Here is a 22,894-nt window from a genome sequence, read left to right on the forward strand (position 1 = left end):
ATCTGTTGGATGCAAAAAAAAAAAAAAAAGATCATTTTTCAACATTGACAAAGTAGTTCTGCAACCAGTAGCAGGTGGGGGGGCATCCTGAGGTAAACTCTGCTACTGACAACTGCACTGTCCCGAGCTATAACTGGAGATACATCTTTATCAGGAATCAAGGCAGATGGAAGCAGCGAGATGCCTCCACAGGAGTCGCAGCAAACTCTGATGGTAACCTGCGACTTGTCATATCATGTGTTATATCACATGCGTTGTGGCAGCCAGATGATGTGCTGCATTTAATACACTTCTTAAGAAACATAGTCTGGAACTTGCCTATACAAAATACCCATCTTTTAAGATAAAAGTGTTATATTTGTCATTTATGGGGCCGCTCGGTGGCGCAGTGGCTCATATACTGAGGCTATAGTCCTCCTGCAGCGGTCGCAGGTCCAAACCCCGGCCTGCGCACCTTTGCTGCATGTCATCCCCATTCTCTCTCTCTACCACTTTCCAGTCTGCAACTTCAATAAAGGGCCACTAGAGCCCAAAAAAAATCTTAAAAAAAAAAAAAAAAATATTTGTAATTTATTTTCAGGTTTAAAACGCCTTCTAAAAGTATCTGGATTTTGTGAAAATAACTGTCAATATAATGGATTCACGTTGTAACATCTATTAGGCAAGCTCTACGTTTGGTCAGAGGCAAAGTTTGTCTGCACATATGAAAAGTTTAGAACAACTAATATTTTTATGAAGGCTGAAATTTCACTCCGCCGAGGGTTTATGCACAAATTCATTCTGCATGTGTTTCGTGAGTAAGGACCATTACTTTTTGAAGCATTTCAATAATTTTCTCTTGCATCTAATAAAAGTGCAGATCTTGTGGTCATCTGTGCTCCTCAGAGACTCCGCTTTTTATGGACATTGGTTTTGTACCAAATCATGATTGCAATCACATGTTTGAAATGAAAATGGATCTATATTAACAAAAAAAAAAATTGTATCAAAAATTAAGCTGAGAGAAAAGACAGGACACATCTTTTTTCACATTGACTGCAAAAAAAAAAAGTAGAGTCGAAATAAATATCAGAATCCCTGCATATTGTGTTTTAGTTTGCTTTTTCTAACTTAGAAAGTCTACATTTGTTCCTGGCTTGGATTTGTAAATACAACTCTGCAGCTGCAATCTCTGCAATTGGCTCCTAATTTGTAACACTTAGCAAAGGCGCTGCATATCAACAAGTGCCGTAAAATTTGAAGTTGTTATGCAGGATAGGGAGTAAAACAAGAGGAAAGAACATTTTTCCGCTGTGTGCTGCAGTGGCGTACTCAATAGTCAAGTAAGCCTTTCACTATGTGGTATTCCACACAATAGCTACTAGCTGCAGCTTGGCAGGAAATTAGTTCAGCTTCTCTTGTTCAAAGGTTTGAAGAGGGTGAGGACATGGAAAGAGAGGAGGCAGTGGGAAGACATGAGGAAAGGCGGGAGGGACAGAGAGAAAAGCAGCAAAATGTAAGAGAAGAGTGGGGGTGGATAAAAATGAAAACAGGGTTAATGAGGCTGTCTAGGACCACCAGAGACTTCTCATCCCATCTAAAGCCTGGCCACATAACCGGGGCTTCTGGCACCGTTGTGAGCAAGTGAGAGGAACAAAATCCTCTGCATAGAAGAATTCATGCCTATCTTTCTTTCTCAGCAGCCTGACAACTGAAAGTGGCTACATTTAAACAACCTATGAGGAGACTAATCTGTCTGCCTTCTTTATACCATTCCCCTGATAGAAGGGCTACAGTCACTTCTAAAAGCATCTGCAAATTGTCAGGGAGAAATAACATACTGCTGTCTGTTGAGGATGAATGGCCCACATTCCTTCTGTGTTATAGTCATTTAATTCTCCCCCTCAGTCCTCTCACCGTGGCTTTAACAGATTACACTTGGCAGAGGCCCGATGAAAGGCGGCGGTGGCTTGGCGCGTGCTTCCTCTAGCGAAACAGGCGCAGCTGGATGCATTCTTCAACAAAAATAACGCTCTAAAACCTTCTCAGAGCAAAATAAACTCTCCAAATAAAACTGAGAAGATTACCAGAAATCACTAAGCATAAAAGCGAGAATATTTATGAGAATACATTGTAGGGCAGTCGAAACTTCCAAGGTAAGCTCAAGGGCAGATATGCTATTTGTCTTTGTACCACTGTGTTTTAATAAAGGAAAGAGTTCAGAGTATACCTCACTGAGGACAAGTTTTTCATTTTTCTGCTCTGAAACGAAGACATGACATCATGCCGATGAGTGGTGAGAAAGGAACCAGGTGGGTGGGAGGAGGAGACAAGGGGATAGAAAGGGCGCTGAAGTGTAGAAACAAAAGACAAGCAAAGGAATAGAAATCCAGAAAAAGAAGAAAGGGAAACCCACAAAATGCTTGATGAACTAAGAACAAGGAGAAGAATAAAATTAACTTTAAGCTGGTGCTCTTGAAGTGCTTGCATTTACTTTGATCATGTGATCATGTGATCATCCCATTTCCTACTATAATGGCTCATGAGACACCAGTGACAAATTACTGTAATAAAAGGAAAGTGCAGATGGTGTGTGTGTGGGAAAAAAAGGAGGAGGTAGAGGGGAAGATGAGAGCTGAGAATCTAGGGGGGGAAGACAATGAGGATGACAGAATAACGGTGTTCGGCTGATGCCTCACTCTGGCTGCGGGACAGAGGCTGGCAACCCCTTTGGGTCTCGAGGGTACATTATCAATCACCGGAGCAGCGTGTGTTTGTTTGTTTACTGGTAATGAACTATTCAAACTACATAAAAGACTGTAATACGCTGCGGTAACTCTAGCAAACAGAGGACATAGAAACCTGGCTGGGTTTGCTCAAGTCCATCAAAGCACTTTCAAGTATCCATTTCAATACAAACTATGTCAACACGGCTGGGATATAACTAAAAATAACTATTTGAAAACATTCCCCGTGAGTAAAGAAACACCTTTTAGCACCAAAGTGTTTGCAACATTACAAGAGCACAAGCCAGCAATATGGACAAGACATGTCCACAGACAAGTCCCAGCTGCCAGCACTTGCCTCGGCCTTTTCAGGTCAAACAAGGAACAAGGCAAGGTTGCTGTAACCAACATTTAGAAAGAAGCAGTTCATTTCTATCTGAGAAAGGTGCGGAACGATGTACCCAGAGGTTTTTAGAGAGATACAAGCAAAATATACCAAATATAGTTAAACTGGACTGCTGTCAACAAAAAGAAACTTATTTCCTTCAGAAATAAATAATTATTGCTGTTTTTTTTTTTTTTTTTTTTTTTTTAACCCTCAGGTGACAGGGATGTTGTGGAGTAGCTAACTTCACTTAAACTTAAAGATGAAGAAAAAAGGTGATGTTGGAAAGTCCCCAAGAACAAGAATAATTTATGCTCAGCGTTTTTCTTCTAACATCCACATAAAAAAAAGAGAAAACAAAACAGGTCTACATATCACATGAAAGTGCACTTGCGTGGTCTATGACATAGCCCATCTTTCTCATGGACTTTATTGCACTGGAGTTCATCCCAGTTCCTGACTACACAGCCAACAACTTTCTGCTCATAATTCATAGGGGTCACCAACTATATGCTGTGTCTAGTGAAAAAAAAAAAATGCAAATCTACAAACCGCTACCAGGTAACTACTGCAGGCTGCAGGTGTGATACGATCCAGCAGAGATGAACAGGGTTTTCCTTTTGCCCTGTCTGAGTGACATGGCATCAAACCACCTGAACCCCTTCAGTCCCATCACTAATGCCATCAAGGCCAAGCATCTGACTCTGGTTTTACTTTTAGCCATGTCTTTTTTAAGGTGCCTATTGTAACACTGGAGGATTAACACAAGCATCAAAGTGAATAGCATGATCCTGAAGCTACAATCAACACTTGAACTTTAACAGATGAAAATGCATGCAGCACCAACACACACAAAAGACGGGGGATTTACAGGAACACTTTACACATTGACCAAAAACATTCACCTTGAATGTCACCATCAACAAGGGCATCTGAGAAAATCCCACGGCAGCATGAAGTTAGGAGAGGAAAACAAAAATAAAAGAAGGCAATTAACCACATAACAGTAGTAGAGAGATAAGCATATTAAGGCACTGGTTTTCAGTCAATGTCTGCTTTCATGAGTTTTAAAAGAATTTCTCTTCCCCTTCCAGTGAAAATTTCAAATTGTACCAGAAATAAATACTAATATTTCTGTACATGAGGGTTCCTTTCTTTTCTTTTTTTGTTTGAGGACAAACTTCTTCTTTAGTTAAAGTCAATATAGGCATCATCATATCCTGCTTAGTGTAAGAATGCTTAGATGTTTGTATGTGATTTGATGTGATTTGATGCATCAGCTGCCTCACATGTGACAGCTGTGCAGTGACCGCATCTGTGCAGCTTTTCAACAGTAGTAAAAGCATAATAGTGTCTTTTGCAGGTTTAAACACAACCAAATGCCAGCATGTCAGGTGTTAAGGTAATGCTGTTGGATTTTAACGTCCGCCTGTTGTCTGTATATGAGCCGTGCCATTTCACAAACACAAAAGAAGCTTGACAAAAGAATCTGCATTGATGTCCATGAGCTGGGCTTTCTTCATACTGTAACCGTTTGTCCAGTCTACATCCAGCTTTGTGGGTGTATTCTCAGGGATACAAGGACATGTAATGTTGACATTTAAGTTGTTTGGATAAGACGCGCTCATGTTTTGGCTTAAATTTGTTTCCTTTCACACTTTCACAGTGACCATTTCCTGCCAACAGTGGTAAACGGGAGCACCAGCTTTCCATGGAAAGTGTTTAAAGAAACTGGTAAAGAGAAGAACACTCCCTGAAATGCACTGCAACTTCTGCTGAAAGGAGAACACAGCTTTAATCTTTACAATGCAATGTTACATAATGATGTATTTATTTGTGCAGGAACTTCCTTGTAAATGCGATAGGAACAGGCCTGGTCCTGTTCCTGAGGTTTGCCTCCGTACTGGGACCAGATACAAGTTTGAAAAGATCTAACCAACTCTCATTCTAATTCAGTCTCGAAGAAAGATGACATTTACTTAATGGTTTGGGTTGGCAGTTTGACAGAACTGCACACACACAAAAGAGACACTTCATTTTTCCCCCTCAGTGAATCATCACCTAAAAAAAAATCATTAATCAAAATAAGAGTTTTGAAAGGAAAAATCCACGAGGGACACCTCCTAACACGTGTGATTAAATAGCAAGTTAAATAGCAAGTAAGTGATTCCGAATTTTGTTATAGAGTGTAAAAGTGTACCAGATATCAGGGTTATCTTTTCCCCTCATGCAAATCTTTAATCTGACATAAAACCTGTGTAACTCACTTGAGTTGCCTTGTAAAAGGCTTTTTTCCCTCCCTTGCCAATATCAGGGAAATGTCCTCTTTACTCCTAAATTACAATGCGCATGAAGTTTTGTTTCTCAGTCATTCAAATATCAGTACAACTGATATACAAAAGTAATTAAAACCTTTTTCCACTGCCAATAGCTGCTTGCTACCCACAGTAGCCCCAAATGTGCTGAGGGCTAAGCACACTCGCATAACTGCATAACTGGAGGTACAGTGACTAAAATCTAAGAACAGGCCACTACATGAAGCCATGACACAGGCATTACACCGTCCCCTACGGGCTGTGTTGGACCACAGCTTCAGATAGGCATATTTGAGATAATAAATACAAAAACTGCACTGCCAATGTCAGCCCACACACTGGGCTGAGTGAGTTGCATGCCGTCTTGCAGACTAATCTCATCAGTCGGTCATATTTCATTTTATCCACAAATTGTTCTTGCCAAATTTTAGTGCCTCCATGTGAAATGTTATGGTCTTTAAATGTGTTGCTTTCGTCTGTACACACTTTCATAAACCACACCAAAGATATGACTAAGGGCAAGTTCACAGCTGCTATTTTACTTTGAAGGAGAAAAATCCCCCAGATATTTCAGTGTTCCGATAAAGAATAAACATTACATCCACATAACTGACTATTTTTGGTATTTTTATATAAAGGACGCCTATACCAGCAAAAAGTCATGTTTTGGGTAAAGTGGTTACAAGTATTCAGGTGTGACCTTTTTCCATGTAGATGCTCATCCAAAGAGGCATTTAGTTACAATACTGTATGTCCTGCCTCCGTTGAAACTGCTGAACTGGAATTACATACACACTATGAGGATACACAGTAGGAATGCCCCTTCCTGTTAGCCTTTGTGTGATGTGTACAAGCCTCTAAAGAGCATATAAGGTACATCTCTTATCTGTGGCTTTTCAAAACAGTAGATACTTTAAAAAAAATGCCGAGGTATTTTTCTAAACTTGAGCTCTTGGATCATTCACATAACCGCAGGCACAAACAGAACCAAGTGATCTTTTCTGATTTGACAGAAGCGCACTGAAGCACTCTAAACAGCAGGGTGTGTGTGTATTTGTGTCCGTGTGTTCAGTGGAGCACCTGCAAGGCTGTCAGGTCGCGTCATCCTCTCGTAAATGTCGTAACTCTGAGGTCCATAGGGGTCAGTGTTGTGGAGCACAGAGCGAGGCAGAGTGGAGCTGTAGTGCTGGGGCACAGCGGTCATACTGGCCCTGACTGGAGACGATGAGTGAGTGGGCTGCTTCGTCAGTGGAGGGTTGATACCGTCCAGCATGGTCAGAGGTGAGCCCATGCGGCCCGTGGATGAACCTGCAGAGGTATGATAGGGTGAAGTGGTGCGACTAGCGCTTCCAGAGCGGGAGTTGGTGGAGCCCATGCGGCGCACTCCAGATGGGGAGTTTTTCTGGGTAGAGTAAGGTGAGCCGCCGCCGCCGCCACCTGCGCTACTGGTGCGCTGGGCAGAGGGCAAGGTAGTCGAGTAGATGCTGGAGAGGGGTTTGGGTTCGCTTATGATGGGGGAGCCGTAGGCACTGCCAGCTGAGGTACGCAGGGAGCCGCGGGATGGGGAGATACTGCTGGCGTAGGCTGGCGAGTGAGCGCGAGAAGGCACTGAGCTAACCCTTCGCATAGCACGGCCAGGCACTGCTGTCGTGACTGCATGAATCTGCAAGTAATTTACAAAAACAAAACAAAAAAACAAAAAAACAGTGAGTTTGTTTGTTTATTCCACCAGGATTAATAAATGTTCCCCTGCTGGAAGTGACAGAAAGGGACTTGCACAGAAACAGTCACAATAACAGCCTCACATAAATCATTTCATCACAGGGCATGACTTTGCTCTGAGCCACATTTGTGTGTGACAACACCATTTGGTTTCTCAGCAGTTTGTGTGTAAAAATCTGTATGAAGCATGATTATGTTGCGCGGATTAGCTCACTAAATACCTTCTGGGCTTTACACCTTTACATTATTCACGGTGCCACACGTGAACGCAATTTTAGTGCGTTTAAATTTCACAAAACTTTGAACACTGTACAAACTGGAATACACTGATAATGCTTGCTGCCGGTACCTGTGCTGAAGCCTGGCCCTCAGCCTTGGCATTCCTTATCAGCGTGCCGGTGCCAGCGCCAGGGAAGGAGTGCTGTATCCTCAGCTCTGCCTTGCCCTGGCTCTGGCTGCTGATGTAGCCACTGCTGGCATCCTGATAGCCACTATCTGAGTAAGAGTTCATCTGAGCTGAGCCACATGAATTCCCTCCAGACCCTGAGGGAGAGAGTGACAGACAGAATGCATGAAATGAAGAGAAAGAGGAAAGGGAAGGTTTAGGGGCACAGGATAAAGACGTATCATAAGAGGTTTCGTAACAGACGTGACCTTTACAAAGATGGCCTTTCTAATGACAACCGTCACAGCAGGAGGATGACAGTTCAACCACACTGTGATTTGGTTTACCCTCATCCAGCTTTCCTTCACGTTTAATGAGGGATCAGCTGCCACCGTAAGCCCCTTTAATGCAGACGTGTAAGCATTTTTCACACATTGATAAAAAAAATTAAAATAAGATTTTCTTGCGAAGGTGCTGGAAATTTTATGTGAACCTTCTTTTTCTGCATTTCACATCGGGAGATTCTGTTCTTAAGACACAATAAAAGGGAGTGGGAGATGATGCAAAAAGTACAGTCTGGAAAATGCATATAATGTTTCGTTGAAGGTGAAGCTCCTTGATATTCTTTGTAAATGAGAAGTAGATGTATTTAAATGTATCAGCAACATATTTGAGGGAACGGACAGGAGAATGCAGCAATAAACAATAATTCTTCCTGGGGAAAATTATTGAGTCCTTTGAACCCCACACCCACTATGTGGTCCTCAGGACATTTTATTAGGGACACAGCAGGAAAATCTTAAAAATAAGTCAGGAGTAGGCCTGTTTTTTTTTCATCATTTTTGCCAGGTGAACTTTAATCCCAGTAGTCGGACACACAGTTTGTCATGACACTTCTGAAAAATGGCTGGTGCTTCATGGCAATATGTGTGCGTGGTGACAGAATAAATTAGATAAGCTAAAACGATTTGTTTACTGCATGAACTGTTGCAATTTCTTTCTTTTTTGCACTTTAAATGGATATTGAAAGGCCTGTTTGGGTTATTTATTTCTTAGTTATTTCACAATAATTATGGTGAAATTATTATTTCACTAGTTATTTTACAGTCATATGATTCAGGCAACAGCTCAAAAAACATTTTAAATAACACTAAGCCAAATCAATATCGAATCGGATCGAATCGAATCATGATAATCGATTCTGAATATTAAGAATCGGAATCGAATCGATTCTTGACATTTGAATCGATACCCAGCCCTAGTCAGGAGCAACTGATCCAGATATTTCCAAATACCACCCCTCCGGAACATTTAAAAAAAATATCATAGCATGAATAAAAATTACTTTATATCAGTTCTAAAACTCTTCTAAGACTATGTGAAAGTCTGTCTTTGGGACCTAATCACCTACCGACTAAATCTCCTACATCAGCTCCTCAGTTTTTGTCTATAATTTTCACACACAGTGCAATAAAGGTAGAATAATCCTGTCTTTCATGGATTCTGGTTTTAAAGGGGTTACAGACACTTAAACCTTTGAGAGTCAGTGATTAAAAAAAAATGCTACAATGGCAAAAGAAAACAGACTTTGGGGGATATCAAATGAGAAGCAAAGACACAGCCAATAGCTGAAAATTGCTGTCAATGCCATGGGACAATGCTGAGACCAAAGGAATTACGTGAGCTGAGAAAAAGAGGACTGCAGAAGATGGAGAGAAGTGAAAAACAGACCCTCACTTTCATGAAGAGAAGACTGCTCCGGGGAGTACACCGACACCTGCTCCGATTCAGCCCTAATTCGATAGCTGGGTGACTGGGAGCTGTCAGGCACCCGAGACTTGGTGTCCCCTGAGGCGGAGATATCTGAGAAGACAGTAAAATAAACACAGACAGAGGTAGCTTTTAGCCAGAGTCAATCAGATCGGGCTTCAACGATTATCGCTGTCATTTAAGCAGTAAAATTGTTTGAGAATTGAAATAAAACTATTCCCGGAACATTGGTTTCATGATTGTGTACAGCTGGAGTAGTTAAATTTGAATGTTTCAAAATATGTGTTAACTCCCATTGTGCCTCCAACTACGCCATTTGGCAAACAGAAACTGGAATCAGCCGTCTTTCCCTGTCCATAATGTTTCCCTGTAGTCAAAATCTAGTTTAGTGTGACCAGACCGAATGGGTTCCTCCGCATGCACCAGAACAAAAGCAGAAGAGATCAGGGAGGCCAATGTTGACAGACTAGTTCAGTGACGTCTCAACTGTTTAGCTCTGTGTGAATGAGTGCAAAGTCCTACAAAATAGCAGTCATTGTCACCAAAGCTGACCTATTGAATGAAACTGTTTGACAACTTGACAACCTGCATTTCCACTTCCAGAAATCTGAAGATGTTTGTCTATTTACAGATGCAATTGACTCAAACCAGATTAAGGAGTGTCTCGAGTTCAGATTGTCACAATACACACAGGGCAGTGCCTGCAGGGAGGAAGTTCACCCTTACGTGACCTGGGTATAGATGCTTCCATAATTTCAGTCAGTGTAAATCCTTTTCAGTTTTTACTGACTATAACTTCTGACAGTTTTATTAGTGGAGAGGAAAAAAAGACCTTGGATAAAACAGCCTTTTTAAGAGTTTGGTCTCCGTTTATTTTTGCTTTCTCTTTTAACCACTTGCATTATCTTACAGTACTGTATTTCTCTGTTACTTTTAAACTAAATACACATTTCTTGTTAGGATTCAGGAAAAGAGAAATAGTAAAATTTTACAGGAATGAACTGGGTCAAATTGCAAAGAAAAGTTAAAGTTTGCCAGAGTACAATGACATAAATGTGGCGACGCCTGTGAGCTAATTCAGACAGATATTGCACACATGCATGCATCCCTCTACATGGCTCATCCCAATAACACCCTCTTCACTGGTCTATTTAAAAAGCAAAACGCTGTCCTCCTCTGCCTTGCCAACAGATGCACGACTCCCATCACCTCTAGCATCCACCTGTAACCTCAGAGTCTAGCGATTAGGAGACGAGGTCCAGTTGTTGCTCATGACTGCTAATATCTCAGTGTAGGTAATCCTTGTGGAAGATGAAGTTTATGTGACGAGGATGTTGGTGGCAGTAACCAGTGAGGATAATAAATACCATTGTTAGAATTACCATTGAAATCATTATTATAATTATATTTCTGACTAGTTATCATTTTTGGCAAGTTTTTTTCTATGTTTATACACACACACACACACACACACGTATGTGTATATATATATATATATATATATATATATATATATATATATATATATATATATATATATATATATATATATATATATATACATACACATACATACACAGTATATACACATATATACATACACACACACACACACATATATATATTTATATATATATATATATATATATATATATATATATATATATGTATATATATATATATATGAATGAATATATTCATATAATTTATATTGTATGCTTGTATATGTATTTAAGCACATGTACATGTGCGTGTATGTATTTTACATTTATATAGAAATATAGCTATCTACACTGGTGTTAAACCATGAATCCTAGTACACACCACACAATATATAATATGTGAATAGATGATAAACCTATTTACGTGTTTACATATTTGCTTGTCTTTATTGAGGACTGCACACCTTTTTTCAGCGTTAATCAATAAGTATATACACACAAATGGATATATGGTTATGTATGCATAATTGACTGTATGTATGAATTTATATTGGTATATTTGCATATGTATGATGAGCACTTAGATACGTGTGTATGTATGTATATCTCTCTCTCTCTCATATACTGTATATATATACATACATACATATACATACTAACATACATACATACACACACACTGTATATTTCTGTAGTATTTACATGGTACATGGTATATGTATCTATCATAAAATGTGTTTATTGATTGTAGCATGAGTTGACTCACTGAACTGATTGACTGCATTAAATATGATTTAAACTCTAAGAACTCGTGTTTGTCTAGTTCTGATAGATATGTTACAAGTTCATACTGTCCCTTGACCCTATTAAGTATATGAGAAGCCAAAATATGAGAAAAAAAGGATGTTCCAACTTTGAACTAAAATGCTTCCTGGGTAATTTGATTCAAAATTACAGTGAGTGAAGATATGAATGCATTCAGGACTCACTGAGAGCCAATCACTCCTGGGACATTCAAATATAGTTAAACACAAATTTTTCCCATACCACACTAAATGACTGCAAATTAAATGACATTTCAGTTCTTTTAAAAAGTAGCACCCTGGATCACAGGATGCATCACTTTGTTGTCTTCATTTTTATGCAGCAAGGGCGAATGAAATGGCTGCAGGGCATCATCAAAGGTGGAGATGAATGCGCTTGGCTCTGGGAGCCCTCTTTTAACACAGCTTTGCTTTATGATTTTTTCCTTTTTGAATAAACTTTTTTCTCCGTTTAGAATAAAAACGCCTGGTAAAAATCTGTTATATTTGAACAGCCAGCATGGTAACAACTGCAGGGACACAGAAGGAGAGAGAGAGCTGGTGGGTTTTCGCCTCCACATCCTGTACACATTATATGTGACTGCTCTGACATTTCTAGAGTGTTTCTGCAGTAATACTTCTATTTTCCAGAGGGTAAATACAGTGCATTATCAGGACATGTCACCTAAAGAAAAAAAACCAACAAAAAACCCCACAATACTCTGTTCCACACATCCAGAGTTTGATTTACTTGAAAAGACAAAGAATATGTTTCCATATTTATCATCTACACAAATCAATACAAAGCAAAACAACAACTGGGATTATTTCCCGACTCTGTTAAAACACTTATGAAATGCATTCAGCAAGGAAATTGGGAGCAAATGAGAAAAGCAAGTACTATTAATATTCCTAGTACTTATGTACAGTTATAACCCCCTGTGGGCTCTGCTGACAGAACTGACAATACAAGATTAATAGCCACTGGAAAAATTCTGCTTTTCAATGGAATTAATAAGCCGTGAAAGACATGAGAAAATGTAGTTTATTATCTGTTCTCTCATGAAGATCTGGTAAGGGCTAAACAAATAAAGCGAAGAGGTCTGAGAGAAATCCTTCAGCTACTCAACATCGTTTTGTTTGAGTGGGCAAATATAGCTTATACAACTATTAAAACAAAGACATGCCTGCAGCTGTCAATTGCTTGCTTGAAAAGACTTGCATCAGTACTGATTATTGAGAAAATGTTAAACACGTTCTCGATTCGAAGAGATACGCACAAACACTAAGAGACTCAGCGCGAACTGGAAACACTAGGCTGAGCAGCTATGCCTTCAATATTCCATCATTGTGATAGCGTCTACTTATCATTGATTATGGACCTCAGTGGGGAAAGACTACAAGCAAAGATGCATCAATGTCTGATATGAAGCATTTAGACTTCTGACTTGACTTCAGAGGAGAAATGAAGTTAAAACAGGAATAGAAGTTTATGGATACTGGAGTGGATGTACTTTACTTTCGTACAAAGGATAAAGTTGATTAAAGGATTGCATAAAACCTTTTGCCCCAGTGCTTCCATTAATGAACATTAAGAAACCAACTATCTGAATGGATGGTCACATTGTATAAATGGAAAGAGAAAACCGATAATTTATTATGAGGTGACATACCTGCAGGTTTCCATGGCAGGGACTTCTCAGATGAGCTGTGAGGGGAAAATGACAAAAAAAAATTATATTCACAAAAAAATAAAGAAATTAAAAAAACTGTGAGAGCCTGATTAAGACACTAAGGTTATATCAGTGTTTTAAAAGCGGTTGTAGTTTGTTTTATTGCAACCTGTGACTTATTGCAGTTTACTTTTATTTGTTTAATTGTTCAAAAAAAGGTTGGTGAGGTGTGAAAGAAACTGCAGTGGAGTTTGAAAACAAAATGTGTGCCTGGTTGGAGGGTGTGTATTCGGGGTGGGGGTGGGGAGTCGGGTACACAAACTTTCTTTTAAACCAAAGGGGGGCCACCCAGAAAAGGTTTGGGAACCACTGGGTTGAATGAACATTCCAGTAATTAAAACAAACTTATTAACAGATGGTAATGAGAGTAAACTTTCATAATTGACCAAAACAACGTGAATCGAAGTTTTAAGGTAGAGAGAAATATGCATTTGAAGACTCAAAACAAGACCCAAAAATGTGTGTATAGGGTCCCTGCAGACAAAATGAAGTAATTTTTACTTAGTATCTATACAAAAACAATATAAATACAACGGTTTGTACAAGTATACATGCCTGGTTGGTGCGACCTTGTCATTCATAAATCTGTACACCTCTCTGGCTAAACTCTCCTCCTTTTGCATCTACTATCAGGACATGCACATGGAGGAAAGTTAATTCACTCTGCTTTTACAAAGTTTCTCATTAAAAATGCAAGAACTGATCCTATCCAATGAAAGTAGAGGCCATGAATGTCAAATTTACACTGATTGAAACTGCAGTGTGGTTGGATAATATACACGCCTCACTTCCTATACGACACAAGTTTGAACTATGGCAGGGACATTAACAGAGAGCCACAAACTAGTCGCAGATTTATTTGGTTTCGGATCAGTTGTTTAAGAGGAATTTGACAGCTTTTGTAATTAAGTCAATAAATGAAACCACTGTCCAAACTTTCATAATCCCATCATTTTACCTTTGATGATTAACAGCAGCACATCTGTGGTTTAACAGCCTCTCAGCTGAATGAACAAGAGAAAATGTTGCTTAAAAGTGTTTCAGATGCAGCTGAATCATCTGCTCCCTATTCAAATACACATAATAGATAATAGCTACAAAATTTTACCTTGAAAACAGTGTTTTTCTTGCGTTGGTATAGTAACCCTGCATGTAAAAATGACTTAAATAAGCATAAACAAATAAAAAATAAGAGATATTTTCAGCCTCAATTGACTCCTGACAGGTTTTATGCACCCACTGAAAGATTATGCTAATATGAATGAATGTGGCGTAATGACACAAAACTCTCAAATTAGTCTTTTTTGTAAGGTGCCTCACTTGATATAAAGCACAATCTCTTGTGAATAGGAAATACTGCACGTGCACTGCTGCTCTGTCCATCGCCTTCACAGTCGTGTCTGAATGAAGCTGAAAAGTCACCGATTTGTGAATGGCTTCATGTCCTCACCTCCATGACTTCCTCAGGCTGAGAATGTTACATCTGATGACCTGATCTGATTAGGACCAACGTAGTCACCGCGCCTGTCGCCATGCTTCTCTTTTTAATAGCTTCCATTTTCTAATCATGACTATCAAGGCTTCAATGTTGCTAATACTGCTGAACGATTTTTTTCTTTTAAGGCGACACTTGATGCACTTTAAGAAGCACAATTCTTAGAATTTTAATGAGTATGCAGGTAATTAAAAAGAAGATGATGGGAAAGTTGTGCTCCACTGAACCACGGTAGATTGACTAAATGAAGGGATACCGTGATGATGATGATGATGATGATGAGTCTGTGCACTGCATGTTGACCAGCAGACCGGGCTAAGGTGATGTTAGTAATAGTAAAACTGCCAGTAGTGATACACAACAGTCTTAACACTGTCGGTCCCCCTTTATTTTCCATAAACCACTACGGCCAGTGAACGACTGGCTGGGTGGGAGGTCGAATCTTTGATGAGCTTTTCCAGAGGGCACGTCTGATCACTGCCCCTTTGTGCTTGCAGAAATAAAAGGAGAAGCCACCACAAGAGGCGTCGTGAAATGTAATGAGTCCCATCAGAACCCTTAAGGGTGCTGTCACCTCTGCTGTTGCCATGCTGTGCTATTGAGCAAGTCAGTTTGACTTCTACTTGAAAAGCAGATCTTCATTCAAACCCAAATGTACTTTGACAACCATTTTATTTGTTCCCCTGTGGCTTAAAAAAAAGAAAGAAAAAGAAGTGTAAATGGTTTTACGTGCGCTTTTCTTTTTTAAATAGGGTCGTAGAAGGTGGTCCTGCTGCCCCAGTAAGAAAACTGTCAGCGTTAGCATGTTTTAAAATGTGGTCATCTTTTAAAGTTTCATGCACATAAAATCTAAAATATGTATAAATATTTAGGCAAGGATTCTAAAATCTTTGCTGGGGGGGACAATTGTTTACTCTCTTACTATTTGATTATTGCATACATATCATTCTTTTTTAAGCATTATAAAGCAGTCATATGGGAAAAAAAAAAATTGTGTTGTAAAATAGACAGAATTGAGGCTATTCATTGCTAAGAACTTCGTACTAACTGCAAACTATATCCAAATGAAGAAAGATAAAATGTATAATGGTTCTATTTATGAATTCTTGATTCACATGTCTGTGTTTTCAGTAACGGTCTAATGCCTGACTGCTATGTTTACACAGGAGCGGCTGCAGCGTGTCTCAGCCCTTTAACCTCCACAGCCCGCCAAAAATCCTTAATCACTGTAATAACCATGCAGCAGGATTGATAACTTAACCCTTTAATGCATCTGCCATAAATCAGGTTCTCAGTTTGTAGGGAGCCATTAAACAGATGTGGTGCCACGTTTCAATTTAGCTGTTCACCACATTAATACAGTTCTTCTTATTACTATTCCTCGGCAATGTAGGTCCACATTTTTAAACCGTGTCAACAGCAGGGTCGACTTATGTTTACATTAAACACTTACTGGCCCAAAGAAATGGCCCAAAGATTCTTAACAGAAACCCTTTTTCACAGCACAACACAGTTCTCGCTCTTAACATTTCTTAAGAAACTATTGTCTAATACCTATTACATGTTTCAATGCACATTTGTAAAAATGCTTTCCACAGACTCTGAAGAGAGTAATACTAAAAGTAAATAGAAGTAGAAAGCTGGTGCATATTGTTGACCATAACTTTTGACAGCATGTGAGCCACTGTATAAACTAAAGAAAAGGGGAAATATAGGAAATGCACACTTAATCCTGAACAGTGCAAGCTGCAAGTGGTAAGAGGTTGTTTTTGACTGCAGTGCAATGTTCAACTATCTAAGGGGACAGAGCTTATAGTAATAGAGCCAAAAAATATGAAGAGACATTACAGACTCGACTGGAACCAAGCTCTGTGCATTCAGATATTTTTCAATTGTTTTATGGGTCATTTGCGAGTTAATGCAGCTCAAATATGCCATTAGAGTTTATATCAATAGACTACTTTGCAGTAATATGCTAATTCAAGTTTCTTTTCCTTTAACACAAGTAACATTTAGAAAAACACCAGTGTTTCTGTGACATAGCTTCATTGCTCCAAGACCGTTTAACTCTATTTGCAATTCTGTAGTAAAGTAAATATTGCTGTCCAACTCAAAATTGCTTAAATACATGTATTTTTTGTTCCTAACTAAAGTTTAGACTCCTTGCGATCTTATAGTCCCAGGGTTGTTTTAACTCTGGAATTTTCCTTTAGATATTTAATAGCTTCGTAGTGTTTTTTTTTCCTCTCATGACAAAACACCATGTCAAAAATAATCTTCTAGTTTTCCAGTCTACATAATGCAGCAAGGATTTTTAAGATCCCCTTAAACGTTTCTCAACTGAAATATGGTAGAAAAGCAGCTCTATACATTAATTCCAGTGTTTTCACACAAGCACAATTTAGAACTGCCCAAAGGACCTCTGGGTAAGAGTGCGGTTCACGTGGGTCAGCGTGAACACAGCTGAAGAGGTGCTGCAATCAGCAAACTCCAATATGGTCTGTTTGTGGCGTCAAAGCTATGTGATTTCGATTATTTCAAAAATTTTCCTTGAGAGGAACACGCAAACAATATGAGCACCAAGTTGCCATGGAAACATGATCTGCCAAGCCCGACGTTGATCAGTCATAGTACATTGCTTACGGAGCGGTGTTTGAGCAGGAGGGAAAACAACTCTTGTGAGCATGAACCAAACTAACTGAAAAAGGATACAATTTAATGTGGTATGCACCTGGGTCGCACCATTATGCCCAGGCACCTGAGACAATGAGTCTAAAAATAAAGACAATAAGTTCAAAACTCTCTGTTAAAACTCTCTGGCATCTCTGTTAAGACTACTGCACCCGCGACCCGGTAGAAAACGGATTGATGGAAGTTAAAAACTTTTTCACACTGGGCCTTTGATACCTATTGGGACTCTATGTGACACTGAACTTTACAAATAAATCTGAGATGTCTGAGCTTTAGTAGGCGGCGCAGAAGTGAGATGATCAAGTACCCTTGAGTCTTCACTGATGAAGTGGGAACAAGTTGCAAGAGAAAACTGCAGAGATGACAACACTGTATGTTGAATATCCACTACACTTCACCTAAAAGTTGCTTGGGTGAATTTAATGCAAACCGATGCAATATCACTAAAAATCAAATAATTATTTTAATTTCCAAACAACAAGACAGGAGGCAAAACGTTTACATTTACAGTTCTGTCAAATGTGTTCATATCAGTGGTATGATGCCATAAGGTTGCATGCTCTATGGAATATATGCACTGCTGTGAGTGGGTGGGTGGGCGAGAAACAGCCATGTGTTGGACTGTGGCTGCTAGAGTGTGCATGTGCAACTTCTGATTACCTGCTGCTACCGGTGCCTGGTGACTCGGCCCCGAGTCTGCATCTTTCCAGTTGACTGGCCACAATCTGCCTCTCCACTTCCAGCTCCCTGGTCAGCCGCTCAAACTGAAGCTCCTGCACACAAGACATGGAGGCACGTGAGACAGCAGATCAAATTGATTAAATCTAATCCGGGTTTTATGTTGATGCTATTGAAAAATATGACAAATGTGAGGTCACTACTTGGAAAGCAGCTTTGCAGTTGACATCTTGCTTGAACACCATTGTGTTTCATTATGGCATGTAGGTTAATGACAATAAAGAGGTTTAATGTACTACAAACAAGCAGATGCCAAATGAAAATATTTTTTCCCCAGCCAGTTTAAAAATAGGTACCATGCCTTTCCCAATACACAAATATAAGTTTATATACACGCAAGGGGTTTTGTCTGTGATATCGCCATTTTCCCCAGCCCACACAGAGGGATAAGCACCACTTCAGTGGGTGATATTTAGCCTTTGTGGCACCGCTCCTATGAGAGCTGGGAAGAAATCAGCATTTGACTAATTATCTAGTCTGAGCAAGGCCATTACTCGCATAGCTCTCCAGTTCCAAGCACTGCATCATGAGACACACGAGGTCTACAGTACACAGCAAAACTGTAGCACACACACACACACACACACGCACGCACTCGCACACGCACGCACACACACATTTACATATGCTAGAAATCCTTTTTTTCTCCAAGCACATTACTATTTTGGCAGTATTAGTTTTAGTTAAGACCTCACTCACCATAACTGGCTGCACAGATGGAAGGCTCCTCTCATTGCTATCCTTAGCTGTCCCATGTAATGAACATTACCATGGTCAATTACATTCGCAGCCAGATGCCTACACACGAACTGGCTATCAACTTCTTTTGTGACCTGTCTGAGGGAATTAAGTCACTCTACATCACTGTAACCAGCCTACTTTTCACACCTCTCTTGTGATTCCCGGGGGCTGCACTGAAATTTCCCTCCACATTGTGGACATGGTCTCCTCACCCCTCCCCCCGAGCTACTACTTTTTTACCCCGCACTGCTCACCTCTCCTCCACTTCAGCTGGAGATGTGGGGCGCTTGACTGCAGTGAGAGTGAGTTTGCAGGAGGGAAGGCTGCTTCACTCCATTTCCTATTGTGATGCACTTCCTAATGTGCCTGGGATACCCGTGCAATGACAGGAAAAGACATGCTTCTGCAGGCGACTTCTTAGGAGAAAGTGTTTTACAGCACACAGATATTTGTATCTTATCAATGTTGATTTTAATTAAATTCCTGTTATTTGGCGTGGCAGTAAAAATTAAGCTGTTATTTTTGAATGCCCCTCTCCAATGGCACTTTTCCACTAGTACCAACTCTTTTCCACTAGGGGTCTAGCCGTGCCGCGTAGATACTTTTCTGTAACTACTCTGCCGAGGTTCTAAGCGGCTGAGTCGGGCCGTATCACTACTACTACACTACACTACAGGCCACCGATTGGTCAGGGGGTTGGAGTCAGACGTCTGAGTCAGGATGCGGACATCAGTGAAAGAGCGACTCTCACGCCAGATTCCTGTTCATTTTATTCGACAAGCAATGGCAGCGCAAGTCTTTTCCGTGATCTAATGCTGAGGTGCAGATGTTCCTAAACCTGGTTCAAAGAGATCTAAACAGAGCCATAAGGAATGAAGCGATCTACCAGAAGAAGTGTTGTCCCGATCGATCGGCCGCCCAAACGATCGGGCCAGATCACGGCATTTTCAAAACATCGGTATCGGCCCAAAAAGTATTGGGACATACCTAGTTATTAATGTTTTTAATATATATTAAATCGTTTTATATATTGTTGCATTTAACGTCACTTCCGGCCGGCGGCCAGTGTCACTTAGAGTTAGCGGGCGGAAGTGACGAAGTAAGCGAAACTAACATGCTTTACATCTTTGAATTGTGAAATTTTATATATGTTCATGTTGCATTAAGCTGCTGCTATTCATTTCATGCCATTCAGAATGTTGCTAAGGTTAAGCCAAAAAGTATTTTAATTTTCTTGTGTTTGTGAGTTTGCACAACATTTTGTGGCACCAGTGCTGATAAGCTTTGTTGAAATATGTGTCCATGTTGTTCTCCAATGGACAATAAAAGAAACTTGGGATAATTTAGTTTTAGTCCTCTTTTTTTTTTTTTTTTTTTTTAATTCATTGCCAAAATGTATCTGATCGGGAAAAAGTATCGGAAATGTATCGGGAGCCAAAAAAAGTGATCGGATTGGGAAAAATCGGGATCGGCAGATACTCAAACTCAAGTGATCGGGATCGGATCGGGAGCTAAAAAATCCTGATCAGGACAACCCTAACCAGAAGCCTTCTCAGTCCATAGCTACTCGTGGCTACAAACTGACTTTTCAGCAGCGTCGAGACAAGCTAAACAAAAATGAAAAAGCCTCGCCGCTTGAAGCCTCAAACACAAGCCACAGACCAAGCAGCACATCTACCATCTCTTCCATGTTCTCCTTCTTTAGTTTAGTTTTTTTATTCTTCGTTTGTGTCACACAATCAAGTACGTCACTGCAGCCTCGCTCCATCTCCGCCTATTTCTGCTCCGGGTACTGGATTGTAATGGAAAAGAAACTAGGCCAAGTTGAGTCGAGCCGAGTTGAGATGAGTAGGTACTAGTGGAAAAATGCCTCAACACTGTATCGAGCAGCGGACTTCACCTGTAAAATAAAAGTGACTTTGTAAATTATCTTTCAGGTCACTGTGCGAACCAAAATTGCTTTGTGCCGCAAGACAATCTTTATGGAACAGGGCCGCACTGTCGAGGCTTCCCAACAAGCTTCTAGGTGACATGTACAGGGAGCGGGACAGAGAGAGAGCATCCACGCCGCTGATTTACTTGACGTAAGAAATGAGCCATCAATCTTTAGCGTGACACCCACTGAGCGATTTAGTCACACAAAAATTGTCAATTTCCAGGCTTCACTCCAACAATGCATTCCTGTTCCTACTCTAACTTTGCTCAAGATGGATGGGAGTCAGTATGAGGCGTCAAAACAGATCTTTTAAGTCATTCATGTACATATTCCCAAAGGAAAAAGACATACTGGATAGCTTTTGGCACAACATGATGATTAAAAATCCTGTTTTTTTTGTTGCAAATCTTAGATATCAAGTCTGAGACTCAAACTCCAGGTTCATCACATATTCATAAATCTCCTGAAAGAAAATATACTAAATATACTTTGTTTTTTCATTAGGCTCCCTGATGAACCATGCTTATCTGTACTTCATAACTTTTATCTCAATCAAGGTTAGACATAGACTGAATGATACCAGGGTTTTAAGGATGCAATCTTGCAAACAAAAAAATGCAAATAGATTATACTGACAGGGAAAGGTCAAAAAGGACTGATGTTTGTGTCATACAAATTTGTTATTTATGAGAAAGTTTCAGAACAATCTGGCAATAGAGTGAAATCTTGCTGGGAGCTGAAGCTTGGTGGCTGCTGTATGACATCAGTTAAGCAAAAGTAAAAGCAAAAGTACATGTGTCTATAGAAGGTGGAATGACTGATGGTGTGGTATTTAACAGTTAGATGGGAAAACTTTGCAGAACATAGGAAAAGTGCTAAAGGAAATTAAATGGAAGACTGCAGACATTGCTGTGCCGCATGTCCATGTAAGAAAAAGGAGCGACATGATTTAATCGCAGTTTCATTGACTTTTGACACAAGTCCAATTACTTTTCTGTGAGCCAGCCACCAATGTGCAGGAACATGAGGTGACAGTGATAAAAGAGTGAATAATTCAGACAGATGTTTACACATAAATCTTTTCGTGGGAGAAGGCAGTCGTAGTCTGATTCAAACCAGTCATATAAATGAGTGCAAGGGACTAATACAGTACTGACGTCACAGGCACATCAAATTCTGATCCAAACAAGAAAGATCCAAGTATACTTAAAACTGACAGGGAAAAAAAAGAGGCAGAAAAGATGTTGCTTATGTGAAACTCCCAGAGTTATGCATCTCTTAAGTATCAATATGTACCAGATGCTTGTGAGAGCTGATTAAACATTTGGTGAGAGACACTGCACAATGTTCTGTTTACTGCCTGAGTGAACAGCGATTTCTCAGCTCGCCTCTTCCTGCAAATGTCACTATTCCTGGCCTGCCACTTCTATGCCTTCTTCTAATCCAATCTCATAATCCAATTGCCTAGTTTGGGAAAGTGTCCCCCTCAACAGGGACGCAACATAGTTTTAGTCCGTGCAGTTATTATATTGTGGTATGAATAATATGAGGAATAAGACCTTTCCTAGTGCATCGGCAGCTGGCCTTCAGTCCCACTGATGAAATAGTCTATGATCTTGATTGAGCTCAGAAAAGAGAGACATCTGCTGCAGCCATATGGCTGTCACTACTGATACCCAGGACTTCTCCCAACCTATAGCCGACAGACGTCCAGGCCTGCTTGTCCAAAACCTGCCACTTTCTTACAGCAAGGAAGCATTGGGTATATTATATTATTAGATCGGGTATACATTGGGTATATAAACTAAGATTTTCGAATGAATTGCTTTTCTCTTACTTAATAAACTAAAACTCCTGTAGTTGTAGAATTACTTCTGAGCATGAAATACCGTTATGCACAGTGTATAGGAGGATTGCACACACTTGGGACAAAGCAGGACTGAGATACAGGTGGCCCACTCTCTCTAAAACCATATTCATGAACGCTTTACAGTATATAACAATTCAGCATTTCTGTTGTGCTCAGTTTAATG

General features: G+C 39.9%; 1 protein-coding gene across 6 annotated transcripts in view; it reads right to left on the minus strand.

Moving 5' to 3' along the window:
* pkp4 (plakophilin 4) overlaps positions 1 to 22,894 on the minus strand; it is an 83,254-nt gene that overhangs the window by 25,551 nt on the left and 34,809 nt on the right. For 3 of the 6 annotated variants that reach the window (XM_061723608.1, XM_061723607.1, XM_061723603.1), the window contains exons 3-8: positions 18,107 to 18,219; positions 13,201 to 13,235; positions 9,244 to 9,375; positions 7,477 to 7,670; positions 6,486 to 7,068; positions 3,996 to 4,022 (exon numbers count right to left, since the gene is read on the minus strand). In XM_061723608.1, the coding sequence (XP_061579592.1) occupies positions 3,996 to 4,022; positions 6,486 to 7,068; positions 7,477 to 7,670; positions 9,244 to 9,375; positions 13,201 to 13,235; positions 18,107 to 18,219 (1,084 nt within the window). The remainder of the gene's footprint in view (positions 1 to 3,995; positions 4,023 to 6,485; positions 7,069 to 7,476; positions 7,671 to 9,243; positions 9,376 to 13,200; positions 13,236 to 18,106; positions 18,220 to 22,894) is intronic. The other 3 variants (XM_061723606.1, XM_061723610.1, XM_061723609.1) reach the window with 3 other exon arrangements.

Source organism: Cololabis saira, chromosome 6 (genome assembly GCF_033807715.1).
Source record: "Cololabis saira isolate AMF1-May2022 chromosome 6, fColSai1.1, whole genome shotgun sequence".
Taxonomy (NCBI): Eukaryota; Metazoa; Chordata; class Actinopteri; order Beloniformes; family Belonidae; genus Cololabis; species Cololabis saira.